The 19890-nt window shown below is 51.1% G+C and overlaps 2 protein-coding genes across 4 annotated transcripts; both read left to right on the forward strand.

Annotated features, from left to right (window-relative positions):
- The first annotated feature begins 195 nt into the window (after positions 1-195).
- PARP3 (poly(ADP-ribose) polymerase family member 3) lies at positions 196-8744 on the forward strand. Of its 3 annotated transcripts, none has more exons than XM_049862803.1 (13): positions 196-693; positions 916-1022; positions 1267-1453; positions 2105-2230; positions 2456-2644; positions 2864-2996; positions 3087-3313; positions 3550-3696; positions 3904-3990; positions 4237-4414; positions 4853-4942; positions 6661-6816; positions 8113-8744. In XM_049862803.1, the coding sequence occupies exons 3-13, from the start codon at positions 1274-1276 to the stop codon at positions 8280-8282; spliced, it is 1683 nt and encodes a 560-aa protein (XP_049718760.1). In that variant the 5' UTR covers positions 196-693; positions 916-1022; positions 1267-1273; the 3' UTR covers positions 8283-8744. The 3 variants fall into 3 exon arrangements, with proteins under 3 accessions (XP_049718760.1, XP_049718759.1, XP_049718761.1); XM_049862802.1 differs by having other exon boundaries at positions 921-1022; XM_049862804.1 differs by lacking the exon at positions 4853-4942 and having other exon boundaries at positions 201-693; positions 921-1022; positions 8113-8737.
- Positions 8745-18290: 9546 nt separating this feature from the next.
- Positions 18291-19391, forward strand: GPR62 (G protein-coupled receptor 62). The gene has a single exon (XM_049862074.1). The coding sequence runs from the start codon at positions 18291-18293 to the stop codon at positions 19389-19391; it is 1101 nt and encodes a 366-aa protein (XP_049718031.1).
- The last annotated feature ends 499 nt before the right edge of the window (positions 19392-19890 follow it).

The following is a 19890-nucleotide window of genomic DNA, read 5'->3' on the forward strand; positions in this document are numbered from 1 at the left end:
GCCTGTGGCTACGCCTCTTAGGGCTCCGATAGGCTCCTGCGCCAGGCTCCAATAGGAAGCAAGCTTCTTGCTTCCGGCCCAAGGCAGAGGCGCTTGAGCTCTGCTGCTGACTGACGTCTAAGGAGCGGTCGGACCCGGAAGGGTCGAACCTGAAATACCACCTCTGTGTTTGCTTCCCTTGGCCACTGGGGGGCGACAGAGATACGGGGTTGCGAGTTTCGGAGCGCGACTTCTTCCGGTCTAGGGTGGGGCCAAGAGGTGAAGCAGCCTGTTGCTGGATAACGGGCGAGATCCAGGCAGCACCCGGGGAGAGCAGGGGCGGTCCCCAGACCCAAGGTCACTGGGTAACCGGCGGACACGTGCCGCATTCCCAGGCCATAAGAGGAGCCGCGCTAAGGGCGCGCCAGTCTCTTAGCCTTGGCCTTCCCCATTCAAGTGTCCGTGCCCTTGCCTCTGCCAGCCCCGGCCTCTCTGACTCAGACCGACTGGTGGCCAAATAGCTGAAATTTTATCCCCCACTCAACTCTATCTCACCTCTGGCGACTGCTGGGAAGTCCCGCCCTAAGTCACGCCTAAGGCTCTCAAAGAGGAGCTAGAGGAGGCCTCAGACCTGGCACTGCCGCGGGAGGTGCACAGCAGTGCTGACAGCAGGCCTGGTGGCAGCCACCTCTCCTAGGTCCCTGCTCCTCTTAGGTGAGTGCCCTATGGCCCTGCTCACAGCCCTCCGCAGGAGGGGCGGGGCGGGGTGGGGCTGGAACCAGCCTTCTGGGAATCCGTGGGTCTGGCACCCTGGCTGGCACCCCAGAACTACTGGGTCAGTTGGGAAAGGCTTCTACATCACTTCATCCCAAGCTGGGGAGGGGGGGGCGGGACAGATCTGCCCTCCTGCCCACTGCCCTCTCTCCCCACCCTCAGCTCAGGTGACTCAGCCCAGAGTGTTCTGGAAAGGAGAGGAGCCCAGAAGTGGGAGGCAGAAGAATTTCCTTTCACTTTTTCTAGCACATCAGGCCTCATCGGAGAAGGTAGATACAGCAAGATCCTTAACCTTAAAGGGGGCATTCTGGTCTTGCGCCTATGACAGGGGAAAGGGGTGTGTCTGGGATGCAGAAAGTGGTTTTGGTCCAGGGCTGGGAATGGAGGCCTCAGAGGCAAGAGGAGGTGATGGGAGGCCACCAAAGAGCAAGCCCAAGCAGGGGGAGGTTGGTGCTCTGCTGCCAGGTGGACTGTGGTGGCCATGGAGATCCGAGGACCCCCTCTTTGCACCAGGACGGCCATGGCTCCAAAGCGCAAGGCCCTGGTGCAGAGTGAGGGCCCTCAGAAGAAGGGGCGGCAGGGAGCAGAGGAGGAAGACAGCTTTCGCTCCACAGCTGAGGCCCTCAGGGCTGCGCCTGCGGAGAAGCGCAAAATCCGGGTAGACCCCACGTGCCCACTCAGCCGTAGACCTGGGACCCAGGTGAGCCTGCAGCCCCCAGCCAGACCTGGAGGGAGGGTCCAAGACCTGCCCCCTCACAAATACCAATATACCCATATACCCACACCTGCCCCCTTCCCCCTTGGGTCTTAGCTCTGGCCAAGTAGCTCAGTCTCTCGAGTAAGCTACAGAGAAAGGCCATGTTTTCCCAGCATCGCTAAGGTCAGGACTGTAGGTTGCATTTGCCCTTCAGATCCCAGGGCAGCCCCCCAAGCTTCTCAGGCTTCCCCACCACCACACTTAAATCAGGATTATATCTCCCTCAGTCTCCCCAGGGATCACCCATGTAATCCTCTCAAGCCAACTCCACAGGGTAGGGCCGTATCCCCCTCAGATTCTTTCCAAGACAGGGTCACGTCTCTGTTAGACCCACTAGGACACAGCCATGTCCTCCCAGAACCCCCTACCCCAGCAAGGGCTTGGCCAGGGTTTTGCCATGTCCCCTTAGACTGCAGCCTCTAGGGCAAAGCCATGACCCCTTCAAGTCTTCGCAGACAGGGCCGCCTCTGGCTCTCCAGTGCAGCCTGGCTTCTGTCCCCATTAGGTCCCTCTCTGTGTGTGTCTGGGTCCCCTGTCCAGCCTGAGGGCAGTCCCAGCCAGCCTGTCCTCCCACCACATGCCCTCCGTCCCCAGGTACATGAAGACTATGACTGCACCCTGAACCAGACCAACATCGGGAACAACAACAACAAGTTCTACATCATCCAGCTGCTAGAAGACAGCGACAGCTTCGTTTGCTGGAACCGCTGGGGCCGTGTGGTGAGTGCCGCCCACCCACCCTGTGCCGCCTCCTCCCCACCTTTTCCTGCTCAGCACCCACTCCCTGCCCGCCAGGGTCCACACAGTTTACTCAGGCCAAAAGGGCACAGCTGGTGTCTGTCTGCCTCCTGCTTCTGCAGTGCAGGGCCTGGCCCAGCACAGAGGCCAACTAATGTTTACGGGGGGCACCATGGTGGGCGCACCCCTGAAGGCTGTCAGTTGCAGGGAGAGGTGGGCCAGTCAAAGCTTAGCCACTTCCCGTCGCTGGAGGCAGCAAAGAAAGACTTTGAGAAGAAGTTTTGGGACAAGACCAAGAACAACTGGGCTGAGCGAGCCCATTTCGTGGCCCACCCTGGCAAGTACACACTTATCGAGGTGCAGGGAGAGGACGAGACCCAGGAGGCTGTGATGAAGGTAAAGTGGCTGGGGAGGGTGGGTGACCTGGGCTGAAGGAGGGCACTGTATGGGGAGACCCAGTCAGTTCTGCTCTGCCACTGCCCAGCTGTGCAACCTCAGGCATAGGTAGGCCTCCTGCTCTGGCCTCGTCTTGCCATCTCTGTCCAGTGCTGGGTCCAGCTCCAGGTGCAGGTATCCTGCTGGCTGTTCCTGTTCACACATGCCCTCTGCACCTAGGTAGATGGAGGCCCAGTGGTGAGCGTGGTCCAGCGGGTGCAGCCTTGCTCCCTGGACCCAGCCACACAGAAGCTCATCACCAACATATTTAGCAAGGACATGTTCAAGAATGCCATGGCCCTCATGAACCTGGGTGAGTGGCTGAGCAGAGTGGTGGGGCTCCGAAGTGGCAGGGCGGTAGGCCTGAGCCTCCCCGCTCCCCCTGCCCATGCCCCCCCCCCAGACGTGAAGAAGATGCCCCTGGGAAAGCTGAGCAAGCAACAGATCGCGCTCGGCTTTGAGGCCTTGGAGGCGCTGGAGGTGGCCCTCAAAGCCCCTGCAGATGGCGGCCCCAGCCTGGAGGAGCTGTCCTCCCGCTTCTACACTGTCATCCCCCACAACTTCGGCCGCACCCGGCCACTGCCCATCAACTCTCCTGAGCTGCTGCAGGCCAAGAAGGACATGCTGCTGGTGAGGGCTGGCAGTTTGACAGCAGGCACACTGGGCATGGGAGATGAGGGACAGATGGCTGAGAAGGCCCAGATGAGCGGACTACACTGGGCAGGGCAAAGGATGGGGGAAGGGAAGGCCAGCCGGGTAGACAGGGTGGGGATAGACAGGCAGACAGAGAGGTGAGGTGGCCATGGTGCCAGTCATGTGGCTGGGGATCAGGTGGGTGGACAAACTGTCAGTGCCCATCATCCTAGGTGCTGGCGGACATTGAACTGGCCCAGACCCTGCAGGCAACCTCTGAGGAGAAAAAGGTGGAGGAGGTGCCACACCCACTGGACCGAGACTATGAGCTCCTCAAGTGCCAGCTTCAGCTACTGGACTCAGAGGCACCCGAGTACAAGGTGGGCTGCACCCCACAGAGGAGCTGAGCTGACAGTGGTTACTGGCCCTCTGCCTACTGTTCTTGAGGTGCCCAGAGGAGTTCCTTGTTCTAGGCCTTCTCTCCCTGTATTTCCAGGGCTGGAGGAGAGCTCTTGGACCTGGGGGACTGGAAAGGGCTAGTCCACGCATCCCCCACCCTTGATGCCCAGCTTCCACTCTCCACGCAGGTGATCCAGACCTACTTAGAACAGACTGCCTGCAACTACAGGCGCCCTGCTCTTCAGCACGTTTGGAAAGTGAACCGAGAAGGAGAAGTAAGGGAGGGTCTCCCAAGCCCCCATCTCCACCTTGTTCTTGGGGAGGTAACCTTGCCTATCTACGCTTTAGCCAGCCAGCTTAGCAACTCTGGCCGCCAACCCAGGTCTAACACGCATGCGTGTGTGAGTGCGTGTTAGTGACCAGAGGGGCTATGGCCTCCGCATGCCACCTGGGCAGCAGAGAGAGGCACCTGAGCCCTTGGATGGAATGACTCTGTGTTCCCTCCCTGCCTCCCAACTCAGGAGGACAGGTTCCAGGCCCACTCCAAGCTGGGTAACCGGCGGCTGCTGTGGCATGGCACCAACGTGGCTGTGGTGGCCGCCATCCTTACCAGCGGGCTCCGCATCATGCCACACTCTGGTGGCCGCGTTGGCAAGGGCATCTACTTCGCCTCGGAGAACAGCAAGTCAGCTGGCTATGGTGAGGCACTCCTCTGGGCCAAGTCCTGGGCAGGGAATGGACTGGGCCCAGTCCTTGCCCACTGGAAGCTCACGGTGTGTCCGGGAGCTGTTGTTGTTAGCTGTCTTCGAGTCTATTTCAATTCATGGCAATCCCATGTGTGCAGAGTAGAACTGCTCCATAGGGTTTTCAAATGTGTGACCTTTTGGAAGTAGGTCACTAGGCCTGTTTTCTGAGGTGTCTCTGGGTAGGCTCGAACTGCCAACCTTAAGGCTAGGAGTCGAGCTCTTAACTGTTCGTGCCACCCAGGAACTTTTGTTTCTAGGAGAGAGACCCTAAATGAATAATTTCTTTTATAAGTATCAGTACAAAGCTGGTTCCTATGAGGCAGAGGTTAAAGAGGTCCTAAATGTCTGGCTTTTCCAAACTGCTGTACCACTCCACCATCTCTAACACCAGGTACTCCCCGCCGCCTCGGTACTCTGCCTCCCATCTTTGGGTTCAGTAATTCACTGCAGCGTCTCACAGAATTCACGAAGCACGCTTACAGTTAAGTGGTTTATTAGGGAAGTAACAGGGTGTAACTCGGGAAAGAGATCAACTTGGGAGTAACAGGAACAACTCAAGATGCAGATCCTCCATCAGGACCGCTTCTTCTTGCTCTCTGTGGCCAGGCCCTGCTGGGGCCTTCTGCCGCCAGGCCTCATTGGGACCTCCTGCCACCGGGCCCTGCTGGAGGCCTTCTTGGGAAAGTTTTACACCTCTTAGCTCCGTGGATTGAAGCCCCACCACAGCTGTCTCATGCCTCTCTGTGTCTCTTGAGTCCAGGATGGTCTCAGTACAGGGATCTCAGGTCCAAAGGACATGCTTCATACCTGTCTTTTCTTCTTGGTGGTAGTCAGGCCCTTCTCTGCTCTGGGATTGGCTCTCTTTTAAGCCTAGGGGGATGGCAAAACTGACCAGTCCCCTCGTTAGGGTTCCATACACCTTATTTGCATGGTCCCACCCCTGCTGGGTTCCTTGCACCTTATCTGCATTATTAGCAAGCTTTCCAATCCCCTTGGTGGGCCACAAGCACCTTATTTACGTGGTCCCAATCATTGTGTGGGAGTCACAAAGACTATGGCTAGAAAGGCCATGTTAAGTAATTCACTGCACTGTAGATCCTTAAATGGTTACTGACAGGAGTGCTCAGTAAGGCATCCTAGGGCTTGGGGGAACTCTGAGGAAGCACCTGGTAGTCAGGGATGACTTCCTGGAGAAGGCCATACAGATGGGATGAGAGAGCAAACCAGACCTGGGAGGAGTGCAAGAGGAGCCTTCAAGGTAAAGCAGTAAGGGGATGGTCACGGAGGCTGGGTGGCTGCGACAGGTCAGGACCTCCGAGCACTTCCTGAGCTAATGCCTGACAGGAGCAGAGGGCCTGGAGGCCTGGGAGGATCAAGGGGGCCTTATCCAAAGAGTGATGGCAAGTGCCGTTGGACTTGTGGGTACCAGGCTGTCAGCAGCTGCAGCTGTGAGGAGGGTGGAAGCCAGCCAGAGCGGAGCCCAGAGGCTGTAGGAGGCTGTGCTGTCATCCAGGCCAGATGGGGTGGGGCCCGGCCCCAGCCAGTGGGGGTGGGGAGAAGGGAACCCACAGGAGGGGCTTGTGGGAGGTGGGCTGAACAGCATGTGGGAAAGGGTCGAAGGTGTCTCTAGTGAGCCCCAAGTTTCTGGCTGGGAGTATCCTCACTGAGGTGATTCCTGGAGACTGGCTTCTCAGCCTAGGCTGACCCCATCACTGGAGACCACTGCTACCCACCCACCCGGGACAGCAAGATACAGGGATTCATCCAAGCTCTGAACTGTCCGAGGTTGCCCAAGGCCAAGGGATCTACCTGCAAGCAGAGGAGGAAGAGTCTAAGAGAGAGTGGCCAGGGGCTCAGGAGAGCCAGCACAGGGAGGTCCCAGGGTAGGGGGTGAAGGATGGGAGTGGCGAAGGCAGCAGAGCAGGCCTGAGAGACAGGCCCCCAGTGTGGACACTGGGAGGCCATTGCTGACCTTGGTGAGGGCAACAGCAGTGGGGCTGAGGCCTGGCTGCAGGGAGCGAAGCATGATAGAGAGGTGGGAGGGAGCAGGCCAGGCAAGGGGGTGTTTTAAAGGATGGAGGTGGAATGAGCACCTTCCTGGGATGGCAAAGCCACAGGAGATAGCAGTGAACCAGGGAAGCCCAGGGAGTCAGGCAGGAGAGCTAGGCTGCCCACTTCTGGGCCTCCCTGTGTCTCCAGTTACTGGCATCCCCTGCGGGACCCACCACATCTGCTACATGTTCCTGGGTGAGGTAGCACTGGGCCGAGAGCACCACATCACCATCGATGAGCCCAGCTTGAACCAGCCGCCCCCTGGCTTTGACAGTGTCGTCGCCCGAGGCCACACAGAGCCTGGTGAGTCCAGGGGAGCTGGGCAGACCTAAGGATGGCAGTGGGGGGAGGGTGCTGAAATTCGGGTGTTTTCAGGGAGGAGGCAACCAGGGAAGGGACTGTGAGGAGGGACAAAGTAAAGAAGCAGGTTTCTTAGAGTACATAAGGGGAACAGTCAGGGAAACCGAGACATAACCAAACACCTTGTGGGATGAAGTTCCTAGGCCCCAAGGCAAAGGACCAGAGACTTGGGACATCTACATCAACTGGCACAACATAGTTCATAGACAGTGTTCTGCATCTGACTTTGGTAACTAGCATCTAGGGTCTTAAAAGTTTGTGTGCAGCCATCTAAGATACAACTATTGGTTTCTTCTCATCTGGAGCAAAGGAGAGTGAGAAAACCAGACTCAAGGGAGCAATTAGTCCAAAGGACTAATGGACCGTATGAACCACAGCCTACACACCCCAAGACCAGAAGAATTAGATGGTACCCAGCTACCATTACCAACCACTCTGACTGGGATCACAACAGAGGGCGCCAAGCAGTGCAGGAGAAAAATGTAGAACAAAAAATCAAATTCACAAAAAAGGCCAGACTTACTGGTCTGACAGACTGGAGGAACCCGAGACTATGCCCCATTAGACGCTTTTCTTACCTGGAACTGAAGCCATTCCTGGAGACCCCCTTCCAGGCAAACAATAGACAGGCCCATAAAATAAACAACACCCAAGGGGAACGTGCTCCTTAGAACAATCAATTATATAAGATCAAAAGGGCAATATTTGCCCAAAAGCAAAGATGAGAAGGTAAGAAGGGGTAGAAAATCAGGACAAAAGGAAACGGGGAACCCAGGGCAGAAACGGGGAAATGCTAACACATTGTGGGGAATGAAACCAAGCAGTGAAAAACACTTTATGTTCAAACTATTGAGTAGGAATCTAATTTGCTTTGTAAACTTCTACCTTATGCACAATTAAAAAAAAAAAGTTCTTTACTACAGTCATTTGCCCAGTTATTTGACAAATATTCACTCAGGGCACCCAGGAGGGCTTCAAAGAAGAGGTGTCATTGAGCATTAAAGGATGAGTAGGAGTTTCCTAGGCAGAGAAGTGAAGAAGTGTATTCCAGGCAGAAGGCCCAGTCTGTGCAAAGGCTTAGAGGTGGACAAGGTGGGAATGAGCAGGCGCTCCCTGTGGCAGACATGGAAAGTGTAGGGGTAGAACTAACCCAGGGGCAGACCCTGGGCCTGCCTATTCCTGGTGAGGCTGAGGACCAGTGACCCTTAGGTCACCCACAGCCCCCTCTGTGCCCCGCAGATCCAACCCAAGACACGGAGCTGGAGCTGGATGGGCATCAAGTAAAGGTGCCTCAGGGGCAGCCTGTGCCCTGCCCCAAGTTCAGCAGCTCCAACTTCTCTCAGAGTGAGTACCTCATCTACCGCGAGAGCCAGTGCCGCCTGCGCTACCTGCTGGAGATTCACCTCTGAGCTACGCCTGCGCTACCTGCTGGAGATTCACCTCTGAGCTACCTGCCCCATCCTGTGGGACCCTGCTGGGAGGGCGAGACCATGATCTTCAATCTTCCTGCCCATCTTTGGTGCCTCCATATCACCCCTTGCCAGGCTTTCCTGTATCCCAGACAGTGACCACCCAGCTTCCCATCCCTGTTACACTGGCTGTGGCTGTGGCCCCAGAATCTCCCCTCCTAAGATGACGGGTGTGACTGGAGACTTGGAGTTATGACTTGGGCATACAGGCAGCAGTCTATTCAAGGCTGTGTGGTTAGAGGGGCACAGCCCTGAAGTGGGTCAGTTCCCACATCCCCCCAGGCTGGCCACCCGGTCCAGACTATACACCCAGAGAGAAGCTAAACGTCAGCCGAGCACAGGCGGGTTTATTAAACATTGTATTCACTCACCCTCCAGCCTCTGACTGTCTGTGCCACAGCTGCACTACTCTTGGCACTTCTGTCTCTCCACAGGACCCAACACACAGCGGCTCCAACCCCACTCCAGGGGGCAAGCACTCACAGGGTTGATGTGGGTCACCCACCCACCCTGGTCAGTCCATGCCCATCACCCTAACAACCCACCTCCTCTAGTAACTAAGCCTTCAGAGGGGACCCTCACCATCAACTCAGAAGTGTTGGTCATGGGCTTTTGACTTCCTGTGAGAGACACTCCTTCAGCCCAGATGTTGCCGAATCAGGCAGTCCTCACATCTTGCCACAAATGTCCATGTGTGTCTTATCTCCGAGTGTTATAAACGGGTTGAGCATATAGCAAAAGGGCTCAGGTCCCCAGCTCTGCAGTCATGAAAGGAGGCAGTGTAGGTATTCTGTGCCCAGCAGGAATGCTGGTTATTGCTTCAGGCGACCTTGTCCCCAGAGAGTATTGCAGGTACTGGATCCAGTCCAGGGTCCCACATTTCATTCCATTTAGCTGTCATGTCTCTTTGGTCTCCTTTAACCTGGAACCCTACCTCAGCCTTTTTTTCTTTCTTTCTTTTTCCTTCATACCTTTGACATTCTTGACACTTGAAGGGTACAGGCCAGGATTTTACAGAATGTCTCTCAACTGCAGTTTGTGTGATGTCTAGTCATGATTGGATCACAGTATTGCAGTTTGGGCAGGCATACGACATAAATGATATGTCCTGGGTGCATTGTGCCCCATTCTTGGTGATGTTAATTAACTTTGACCACTTAATTAGGGTGGTGGTCACCAGGCTTCTCCACTGTAAAATTACTATTTCTTCCCTTTGTAATTAATCAGTAACCTGGAGGGAAATATTTTGAGAGTATAAACGCCCCTATTCCTTATCAAACCTGCATCCACTAACTTTCACATGCATTGATGATTTTTACCTGAATTCAACAACCTGAATCAATTTTTGTTAAGATAGTATAAACGGTAGTTACCTAACTCCATCATTTCTTTTCTACTTATTAGTGTTCCCAGTTTGTTTATCTATTGTCAGTCTGGATTCATGGATTCTTATCTTACTCAGTGGGTTATAATCCATTACTGTCATTATTTATTTTGATCCTTAATTGTACCAGATTTTGCCAGTGGAAGCACCTTCAAGCTGGCTCCTGTGTCCCCATCATTTTTTTTTTCAGGTTTTGAAAATAACATTTATTTTTTCTTTTCAAACTTTTAAAATATGTGCATTACAGAAAACTGTAAAGCAAAGAACACAAAAGGCATCCAAAATCATTTTGATGATCTGATTCGTTTGCCATGTCCTTCTACATGCTATGAATATATACACAACTGAGAATACATTTTTAGGTGGCTGAGGTCACACTGTATGGATCATGCTTTTTCACACATCATGAATATTTACCAATTCAAAGTCCCAAAGCCAAGAGTATTTTTGACAACCAAGAATCACTACATGGACTCCATCAGGAAGAAAAAGAAATCCTGCCCTTCTCGAGGACAAAAATTTCATTAAAAAAAAAAAATGGTACAGGCCTCTAGAGAGATACTGGCAGAGTTAAAATACTGCATTCCTTTAATGCTCAATTAAAAATGAAATATAAAGCAAGAGAGTACAGTAAGTATAAATGCTTCTAAGGAATTCATTCTCAGGTCTATTAAAATATTAGCAAGGTATTTCCATATAGTAGAGCCAAGAGATGCACAGATGCATCAATGGTTATCATCAAAATGTAAATATGGAGACTTCTGCATACATCCCTGCCCTTGCATTTCCTTCTGCCCCTCTGCAGCCAACCCAATCAATCCTGATGTACACTGTTCAGAGCGGTTTAACAATTCCATATTCAAGATGCTCTTCTATTAATTATGACTAAAAGATACTTATAAATTGATTAACTCACTAGCACTACTTTTTATCATACATTGTCAGCTCAAGACATCTAAAAAGCTTAGATGCTGCAAAATAAACATTGTCTACAATAAACAAGGGTACTTTATAAAAAAATGCACATATGGTTATAATCTAAAACTTTTCTAAATATGGAAATACTAGACAAGAGCCCTTCCCTTTGCCCTTCCTCTTCTCCTCCTTCCACCATTTCAATGACTAAATACAGAAACGCATCTAGCTCCAAGAGGTGGATTAACAAAGGTCACTCCCAAAAGACAGCCCTTCCTATAAACTAACAAAAGGACATTTATATTGTTTTACTACTTCTGCTTGTAACATACTTTGGGCGTTAGGATTTGTCCCTTAATACACAGCAATATTAACTAAAATGCATATATAAAACAATGTTTAGACAATCTTCATTTGTCTAAATCACAGGCATAGAACCCTTCCCTCTGCACCTCCTTTCCCAGCCCCCCACCACCACTACCCAGTATACTGCCTCCAAGGCATCAAGTTTTATAATTCCATTCCCACATACAACCATTCCTATGAATTAACAGAAGAAAATAGAGGGTGTTATCTTACATCCTCTCTTAACACATTGTATGCTTCTAGACATCTAGAAAGACTATTTCTAGTTGTTTAAAATACTATATACAGTACCACTGAATCAACTGCACAATTGTAACAAAGGCTATAATCTGAAAGTGTCTTCTAAATAAACGCTCTAGTCTAGAACCCCTCCCCCTTCCCACCTCTATCAACCCAGTGGATAAATATAAGCATCTGCAATGCTGAGAGGACTTTAACAATTTCACTTCCACAAGTCATTTTTCACAACAGTCTGTCCTATGAATTTTAACACAAAATGTATTAGTTTACTAACTCTGTCATACATTGGCAACCTCTTTAACGTCTAGGAAGACTAGATGTTGCAAATTTAGGACTTGGCATTTATATACACTATATACACAGCAAAGTAAAACAAAACCCACAGAACGTATGGATGAATGGTTAATCTTACCTCACTATGAACATACTAGAGCCCTTTGCACTTTCTTCTCCCTCCTCCCATGAACCAACACAAACATAATGAGTACTGCTCAGAGAGGCGGTTTGACCATTCCATTTCCAAAAGGTAGTATTTCATATGAATTTTAACAAGAAGATTATCTACAAAATGTTATTTACTATCTCTACTTTTAACATACTTTGTGCACTTCTAAACATCTAGAAAGACTAGATGTTTCAAATAAGGACTTAAGTTTGTCCACTATATACACAGTAGTGTTGAATAAACTACACACATGTAACAATGGTTATATCTGAAAGTGTCTTCTAAATAGGAACATTCTGATCTAGAACCATTTATTTCTTCCACCTCCTCTCCACCACAACCCAGTGGATGAGTACAAGCACATGTGTCACTTCTATGTGGTTTTACCATTTCCAAAAGTCATTTTCAGAAGACAGCCTTTCTATGAATTTTAACACAAAGTGTACAAAATGTGTTAGTTTACTAACTCTACTTTTGTCATACATTGCCAACCTCTTCAATATCTAGAGACTAGACATTATAAAATTAGGATTCATTTGTCTAATATATATACAATACATACAGTACAGCAAAGTTAAATGAAATGCACATAACATATAGGGCAATGGATAACCTGAAATGTTCTAGTACACACTAGCAAAACACCTCTTGCAATTTTTACCCGCCCATCTCCCTTGACCCAATGAACAAGCAATAAATAAATACGAAGCTCACAGAGGTGTTTATCAATTCCATTTCCAACGACTATTTTCCATCAATTTTAAAAAGCTATTTACAAAGTATTATCCTACTATCTTTACTTTTTAAATACATCAAGCACTTCTAAAGATCTAGAAAGACTAGGTATTTCAAATAAGAACTTACTTGTACTGTTAAATAAAACTGCACACACACAACAATGGTTGTAATCTGAGGTATTTTCTAAATATGACCATTTTGGTCTTAAACAATTCCCTCTCCTCACTTCCTTCTCTCCACCACCAACCCAGTAGACAAGTACAGGCATGTGTAATGCTTAAGAGGTGGTTGAACAAATGCATATCCAAAAGTTATTTACAGAAGACAAACTTGCCTATGAATTCAACACAAAGTGTACAAAATGTGCCAGTTTTACTAACTCTATATTGTCATACACTGGCAACCTTTGCAAAATTAGGACTCATTTGTCCATTATATATACTATACATAGCAAAACAAAATGCATATAATACACAGAAAAATGGTTTTGTCTGAGTCTGTCAAAGCATGTACACGCTAACATATTATCTTTTGTAGTTCCTTCCCTCCCGTCTCTTTCAAGCCATTGAACAAGTATAGACAGTAATATACTGCTCAGAGATGGTTTAACAATCCCATTCCCGAAAGACAGTATTTTCTGAGTTTTTGCAAAAAGCTATGTACAAAGTGATATTTTACTACTTCCATTTTTAACATACGTTGGGCACTTCTAAACATCTAGACAGACTAGATGTTTCAAATAAGGACTTAGTTTGTCCACTATATACACAGTATATTATTTACAGTTTGACTAAACTGCATACATGTAACAACAGTTATAATCTAAAAGTGTCTTCTAAGATAAGAATACTCAGGCCTGGAACCTCCTTTCTCTCCCTCCTCCATTAACCCAGTGGGCTATAATGTTCAAATTTTCAGAAGACAATCTTTCTTAAGAATTTTAACACAAAATGTACAAAACGTGTGAGTTTACTAACTCTACTTTTGTCATACACTGGCAACCCCTTTTAACATCTAGAAAGACTAGATGTTGTAAATTATGGCTTATTTGTCCTTTATATACACTATATACACAGAAAAGTAAAACAAAATGTACAAATATAAGGAACAATGGTTAAACTTGCCTCGTTACAATAAACACGCTGCCATAGAGTCTCTTGTACTTCCTTCTCCGTCCTCCCGAAAACCAGTGCACAAAGCATGTACCGCCCAAAGAGGTGATTTGGCCATTCAAAAGAAAAAAAAAACCAACAGAAAAATAACCCAATACGTCATGAATTTTAACAAAAATAAATTTACAAAATGTTATTTTACTACCTCTACTTTTAACATACATCAGGCACTTAAGAACATCCTGAAAAACTAGATTCTTTTTTTTAAAAAAAGTACTTATTACTGTCAACTATATATACAACAGTGGAATAAAATGTACACACAGAGCAATGGATATAATACGCAAATACCTTCTAAATGTGACCAGTCTGGCATAGAACCTTCTTCTCTTCTTCCTCAGGACCTTCTACTCCATTTCCTCTAACCCACAGAACAAAGGTGGACATGTGGCACTCCTGATGTTGCTTCTAGAGGTGTCTAACGATTCCATTTAAAGTCATTTCCACAAGACATTTCTTTCAGTTTTTTGTAAAACAAATGGACGTTTCCAAGACGTGTGATTTCCTAACTCTACTTTTATCATACATCGGCAACCTCTTGACATCTAGAAGGCCTAAATGTAGCAAAAGTTTTCTTTTAAAATGCTGGGGGAGAGAGGGAGTTGAGAGCAGCTTTTTCATATTATATATACAAGCCTTCCATAAGCGGCCAGTAAACCTTCTCAAAGGGTGGTGGGCACTTCTTACTGGTCAAATGTGGTACGTTACTCCACCACGTCTCTTCCAATATCAAGGTCTGCTAGAATACTGACCAACCACCCGATGGCCCTCTAACCCTTCCACCCGTCCTTGTCGGGAGCTCCGCTAGCCTGCCACGCCCGCTAAGGCCTTCATCAGGGACGAGGTGGCATCTCGTCCAACTGGGACAGGGCGGCTACCCCAGGTCCCGGCTTCACGAACCTTCAGGGTCCACGGCCTGAAGAGGTGGCTGAGCTTGTGTCTTCTTAGGCCGGCCTCCTCGGGCCCGCGAGGCCCCTAACGGCCCTCGGCGGCGTTCGGGTGGCCGCCGTTCTTCTAGGTCTACCACGCCCGTCGCCCTAAGGCGCCGCATCCTCGACAACTTGCCAGGGCCTTCGCTGCAGCCCAGGAGGGTTGGGCAGGGAGACACGGCAGCCAGCGGAGTGCGGGCTCGGAGAGGCCGCCATCAGGTCACCGAGGTGTGAGGGGTCGCCCCTGCCTCAAGGCCACGGCCGGGCCGAGGGGAACCCCCGGCGAGGGCTCTGGGTCTCTGTAGGGCAGGGAACCGTGGCCGGGCCCCCCAGTTTACCCTCCAGCCTAAGGCTGGATGGCCTGAAGGGCCCGGAGGCCCCTGAGGGGCCCGGTGACTCTCTCCGCGCTCTGCTTCTAACTGCGCTCTCTGCCGGCACTGACTTGGCAGTTCTCTCCGAGGACGAGAGAAGCAAGGGCACCACTCCCCATCATTTTTTGAGAGCTTCCTTACTTTCTGGCATAACAAGATGTTCTAGGCTCACCTTGCATAAACCTGGAATCAGCCATTTCTCCAAGGAGCCTGGGTTCTTTGGAGCAGGAAATGGTATTTAGAACCCAAGATCTAGAATCCAAGGGTAGATGTGCTCCTTGCTACTTGCTTTTAAGTCCTTTTAGCGAAGAGAGTACCGTTGCTGTCCATGGGTACTGGGTTGAGCAAAGAGAGTGAAGATATATGTATATGTAAAAAAATAAACACATATTTATCTACATCTGTTTCTCTAATTCCAGTCAACACCACAGTCCTCTTCCATCCTTCCCCAATTCCATATTTATTGCCCCCTTTCTCTAATAGTATGCGTCGTGGTGGCATAGTGGTTAAGACCTTGGCTGCTAACCAAAAGGTCTGCAGTTCACATTCACCAGCCCCTCCTTGGAAACCCTATAGGGCAGCTCTACTCTGTGCTTACAGGGTTGCTATGAGTTGAAATCCACTGGACAGCAACAGGTTTGTTTTTCTCTCTCTAACAGTAGGAAAGTAGTTTCTATCAACATCAATCTATCATTTGCTTGATCTTACATAAAAAGGAGTTTCAGAATTGTTACACCCATAAAACCCAGTGCTAGCAAGTCAATTCCAACTTATAGCGACCCTACAGGACAGGGTAGAACTGCCCCCATAGGGCTTTCAAGGCTGTAATCTTTACTTTTGGAGGTCTATACTTTTGGCTGTGGCATGGGAGGAGAAAGATGTGGCAGTCTGCTTCCGTAAAGATTTACAGCCTTGGAAACTGTATGCAGCAGTTCTACTCTGTCCTATAGGATGGCTATGAGTTGGAATCGACCAACAGCAACAGGTTTGGTTTGATTTTGCTCTAGGAGGCAGGTTACTGGAGTTACAGGTCCAGCTCAGCTGTGTGATCTGGGCCTGTTTTCTCATCTGAACAGTGAAGAATTGGACCAGGGCTCTTCCAATTCCAGCATGAAATGAGTCAAGCTTGGAGGTTCATGCCCTAGCCTGCACCATCTAGATCTGTATGGTACTGTCCATGTGCTTGTGACGCCATGTGGTCACAGGCATGAGCAAGATACAGATGAGGTCTCTGCTTTCACAGAGCTTACATTCTAGTAAAATGGGTGCTAAACAAATATACACATAAATATGAAATATAATATCAGGTAGGGAAAGTGCCAGAAAAATAAAGCAGGGCAAAAGGATGAGAGCAATGGGACGGTAGAACAATTTTAGAAAAGAAGGTTAGGGAAGGCCACTTTCGAGCAGAGACCTGAATTAAACGAGAGAGGAAGCCATGGACAGATCTGAGGGAACAGTGTTTTGGCAGAGGGAGGGAACAGAAAGCGCAAAGACCCTGAGGTGGGAGCCAGTTTGGCAAGATGATTGTTGTGTCTGGAAATGGAAGGAGAAGGAAGGTGAGGTCAGAGAGGTGGGGAGAAGGTAGATCAGAGAGGCCCACTCACAGCACAGAGGAGCTCTTGGAGGCAGGGCTTCCAACCAGTTCATTCTGGTTCTAACCCTGGCTGAGAATTTACATTTCTAACAAGTTCCTAGGAAGTCATACATAGGAATTACCTGGGGATCTTGTTAAATGTAGATTCTGACTCAGTATATCTGGGATGGAAATAAAAATTCTAGCAGGGGTTCAAATCAGAATGAAGTAGTTCTAGAAGCCCTGCTTGAAGCAGGCTCATGACCTGATCTGATTTGATTCTAGAAGGATCCACCTTAGCTGCTGTGTGAAGAGTGGACTGTAGTGTGTCAACCACAGTCCAGTCAATAAAACAGAAATCATTATAGGTATTCTAGAGGAGGAGTTTGGTACAGGGAAAGAATTGAACCACCAAACAGGTGATGATGAGGCAATTCAAAGATTAGCAACAGAGGAAGTAACTTTCACCCCTAGGCTGGAGGGATAAAGGAAGGAGATGGTGTTTGGATGCCCAATGGCCAAGATGCAGAACCCAGAACCACAGAATGGAGTGTCCAAAGGCAGCAAGGGCTATGCAGGGAGACGCTGTCTTCCACTGTAGTAGATGCAAAGCCCCACGCTGAGCACAAGAGAGGAAGTAACCCTGGCTTTTTCCCTCCTCCCACCCTCCAGTCTTCGGCTGGTAACTTCCCCTAGATCCCTTCCCAAAAGCCAGTTGGCAAATGAGCTTGGGAAGTATGGAAGACTGAGCAACACTGAGGAAGAATGGAGCAAATAGGCAAATGACCAGCATAAGGTACAGGAGCAGGGGCCAGGAAGCCAGTTAGGAGGCTGCTGAAACAGTCCAGGTGAGAGATGTTGGGGACTGGGACTAGAGTAGCGGCAGCAGTGATCATGTGTGGATTCTGGATATGTTGATGGGTTGGTTTTTTTTTTTTTTTTGGATGTGGGTCTTGGGGAAAGGAAGGAGTCAAGGTAAACTCCTGAGATGAAATTTACTTGTTTGCCAGCAGGCCAAAAAACAAAGAGCCAGTAGTTGCCCCCTAAGGCCTCCGCTCATTTATTCCATACACTATCATGAAGCACCTACTCTGTGCCAAGCTAATACCGGGCGAGCACCTCCTACGTATCATGGCTTGTGATTCACCTTCACTTTTTCCAGCCTCCTCTCCTTCTGAACCAGACCTGCTGGGGGCCGGAGAGTACCTAAGGGTCTTCCTGCTCCAGCTCATCTCACAGCTACTTCAATTTTCCCTCAGTACAAAGGCTGAATGATCTAACTGTTCCAATGATGGGGATGGGGGAGGAGAGCAGATGGGGACCACTTCCCACCACTGGGAAAGGCTGATTCCAAAGCCCACACTCTAACCTCCTCAGTCTAGACTTCAGGCTGTGCCTGCCTGCTCTGGGCCTGCCTTGAGGGGCACCCCAAGGCACTTGCACAGCAGAGCTCTGGCCTCCAGCTGGCAGCTGCTAGGACCCAGGGGGCAGTGCCAGGCCCTCCCCCTCCATCTCCAGCTCTGGGTGTCTCTAAAGGGCAACATCAGAGTAACAGCCAGTACCATCTCCAGCAGGGCCGACTTGCCGGTGCTGGGCTGGGGCAGGGGCGAGAGCTGGCAGGCTCAGCCTTGCATCTCTCCATGGGGTCGGCCAAACCCCACAGAGGTCGGCAGCCTGGGCGACGGAGGCAGTGCCTGGGCAGCCTATAAGGTGAGGGGCCAGAGGAGCAAGGGATGGGTGATTAGAATCTCGGAGCGAGAGGCTCCATTTCGCTCTTTGCATCCCAGCACAGGGTGAAGCCAGAACGTTTGTATGGCCAACACCACAGGGCTGAACGCCACAGAAGTCGCAGGCTCGGTGGGGCTGGTCCTGGCGGCCTTCGTGGAGGCGGCGACATTGTTGGGCAACAGCGCATTGCTGGCCGTGGTGCTGCGCACGCCAGGGCTGTGCGACGCCCTCTATCTGGTGCACCTCTGCGTCGTGGACCTGCTGGCAGCCGCCTCCATCATGCCCCTGGGCCTGCTGGCCGCGCCTCCGCCGGGGTTAGGCCGCGTGCGCCTGGGCCCCGCGCCATGCCGCGTTGCGCGCTTCCTCTCCGCTGCGCTGCTGCCGGCTTGCACTCTCGGCGTGGCCGCACTAGGCCTAGCGCGCTACCGCCTCATCGTGCACCCGCTGAGGCCCGGCGCGCGGCCACAGCCCGCGCTCGTGCTCGCCGTCCTGTGGGCCGCGGCCGGGCTGCTGGGCGCGCTCTCGTTGCTCGGGCCGCCGCCCGCACCGCCCCCTGCTCCTGCGCGCTGCTCGGTCCTGGCTGGTGGTCTCGGGCCCTTCCGACCACTCTGGGCGCTGCTGGCCTTCGCGCTGCCCGCCTTCCTGCTGCTTGGCGCCTACGGCAGCATCTTCCTTGTGGCCCGCCGCGCCGCCCTGCGCCCCCCGCGGCCCCTGCGGTCCGCGCGAGGGTCCCGGCTGCGCTCCGACTCTCTAGACAGCCGCCTCTCCATCCTGCCACCCCTCCGGCCTCGCCTGCCCTGGGGCAAGGCGGCCCTGGCCCCAGCACTGGCCGTGGGCCAATTCGCAGCCTGCTGGCTGCCCTATTTCTGTGCGTGCCTGGCACCTGCAGCGCGAGCCGCATCTGCCGAGGCTGCAGTCACCTGGGTGGCCTATTCTGCCTTCGCAGCTCACCCATTCCTGTACGGCCTGCTGCAGCGCCCTGTGCGCAGAGCAGTAGGCCGTCTCGCCCGACGTGTGCTGCCCAGACCCCCAAGGACCTGTGCACTGCAGGCCTGGCATCCTCGAGCTCTCCTGCAGCTTCTCCAGGGACACCCGGACGGCCCTGCCCTAGGCCCTTCTGAGGTCCCAGAACAGCCCCCAGAGTTGGAGAGAGAGGGGAGGCTGAGTATGCCAGAGGCCACCTGAGATCTTTCTCCCAAGCAGAGCTGGGACTAGAGAAAGGAGGGCAGCATTAGAGGGGCCCACCCAGCCCCCTGCAGAGGTCCTGGCACATGTCCTGCCTGGACTTTGGTATAGGAGGAAAAAATGTGCCTGCAGCCTGGTGAGGCCCAGGGGCTTCTGGGAGCCAGGAATTCTGGATTCTAGACCCAACTCTATATGGCCTTGTGCATGGACTAATCCTTTCCTAGGCCTCAGTTTTCCCATCTGTTTCTTGGACTATCTCTCCAGTTTAGGTGGTTTGTGACATTCACAGAAGTTTCTCAGGCCCAGAGAGGAGCGGAGGTGAGCAGGGTCACAGACCAGGCCAAGGGAAGATAAGAAGGCCCCGGGGGCTCACAGCCAAAGGGATGGGCCAAGCAAGGCAGGACCTGGGTGCAAGCCACAGCAGGAGGAACCAGTGGAGAGACACTCCAGAGGACTTCACTGACGTCACAGAGAGGAGAGGCTGGACAAAACTACTGAA

This window comes from Elephas maximus, chromosome 20 (genome assembly GCF_024166365.1).
Source record: "Elephas maximus indicus isolate mEleMax1 chromosome 20, mEleMax1 primary haplotype, whole genome shotgun sequence".
NCBI lineage: Eukaryota > Metazoa > Chordata > Mammalia > Proboscidea > Elephantidae > Elephas > Elephas maximus.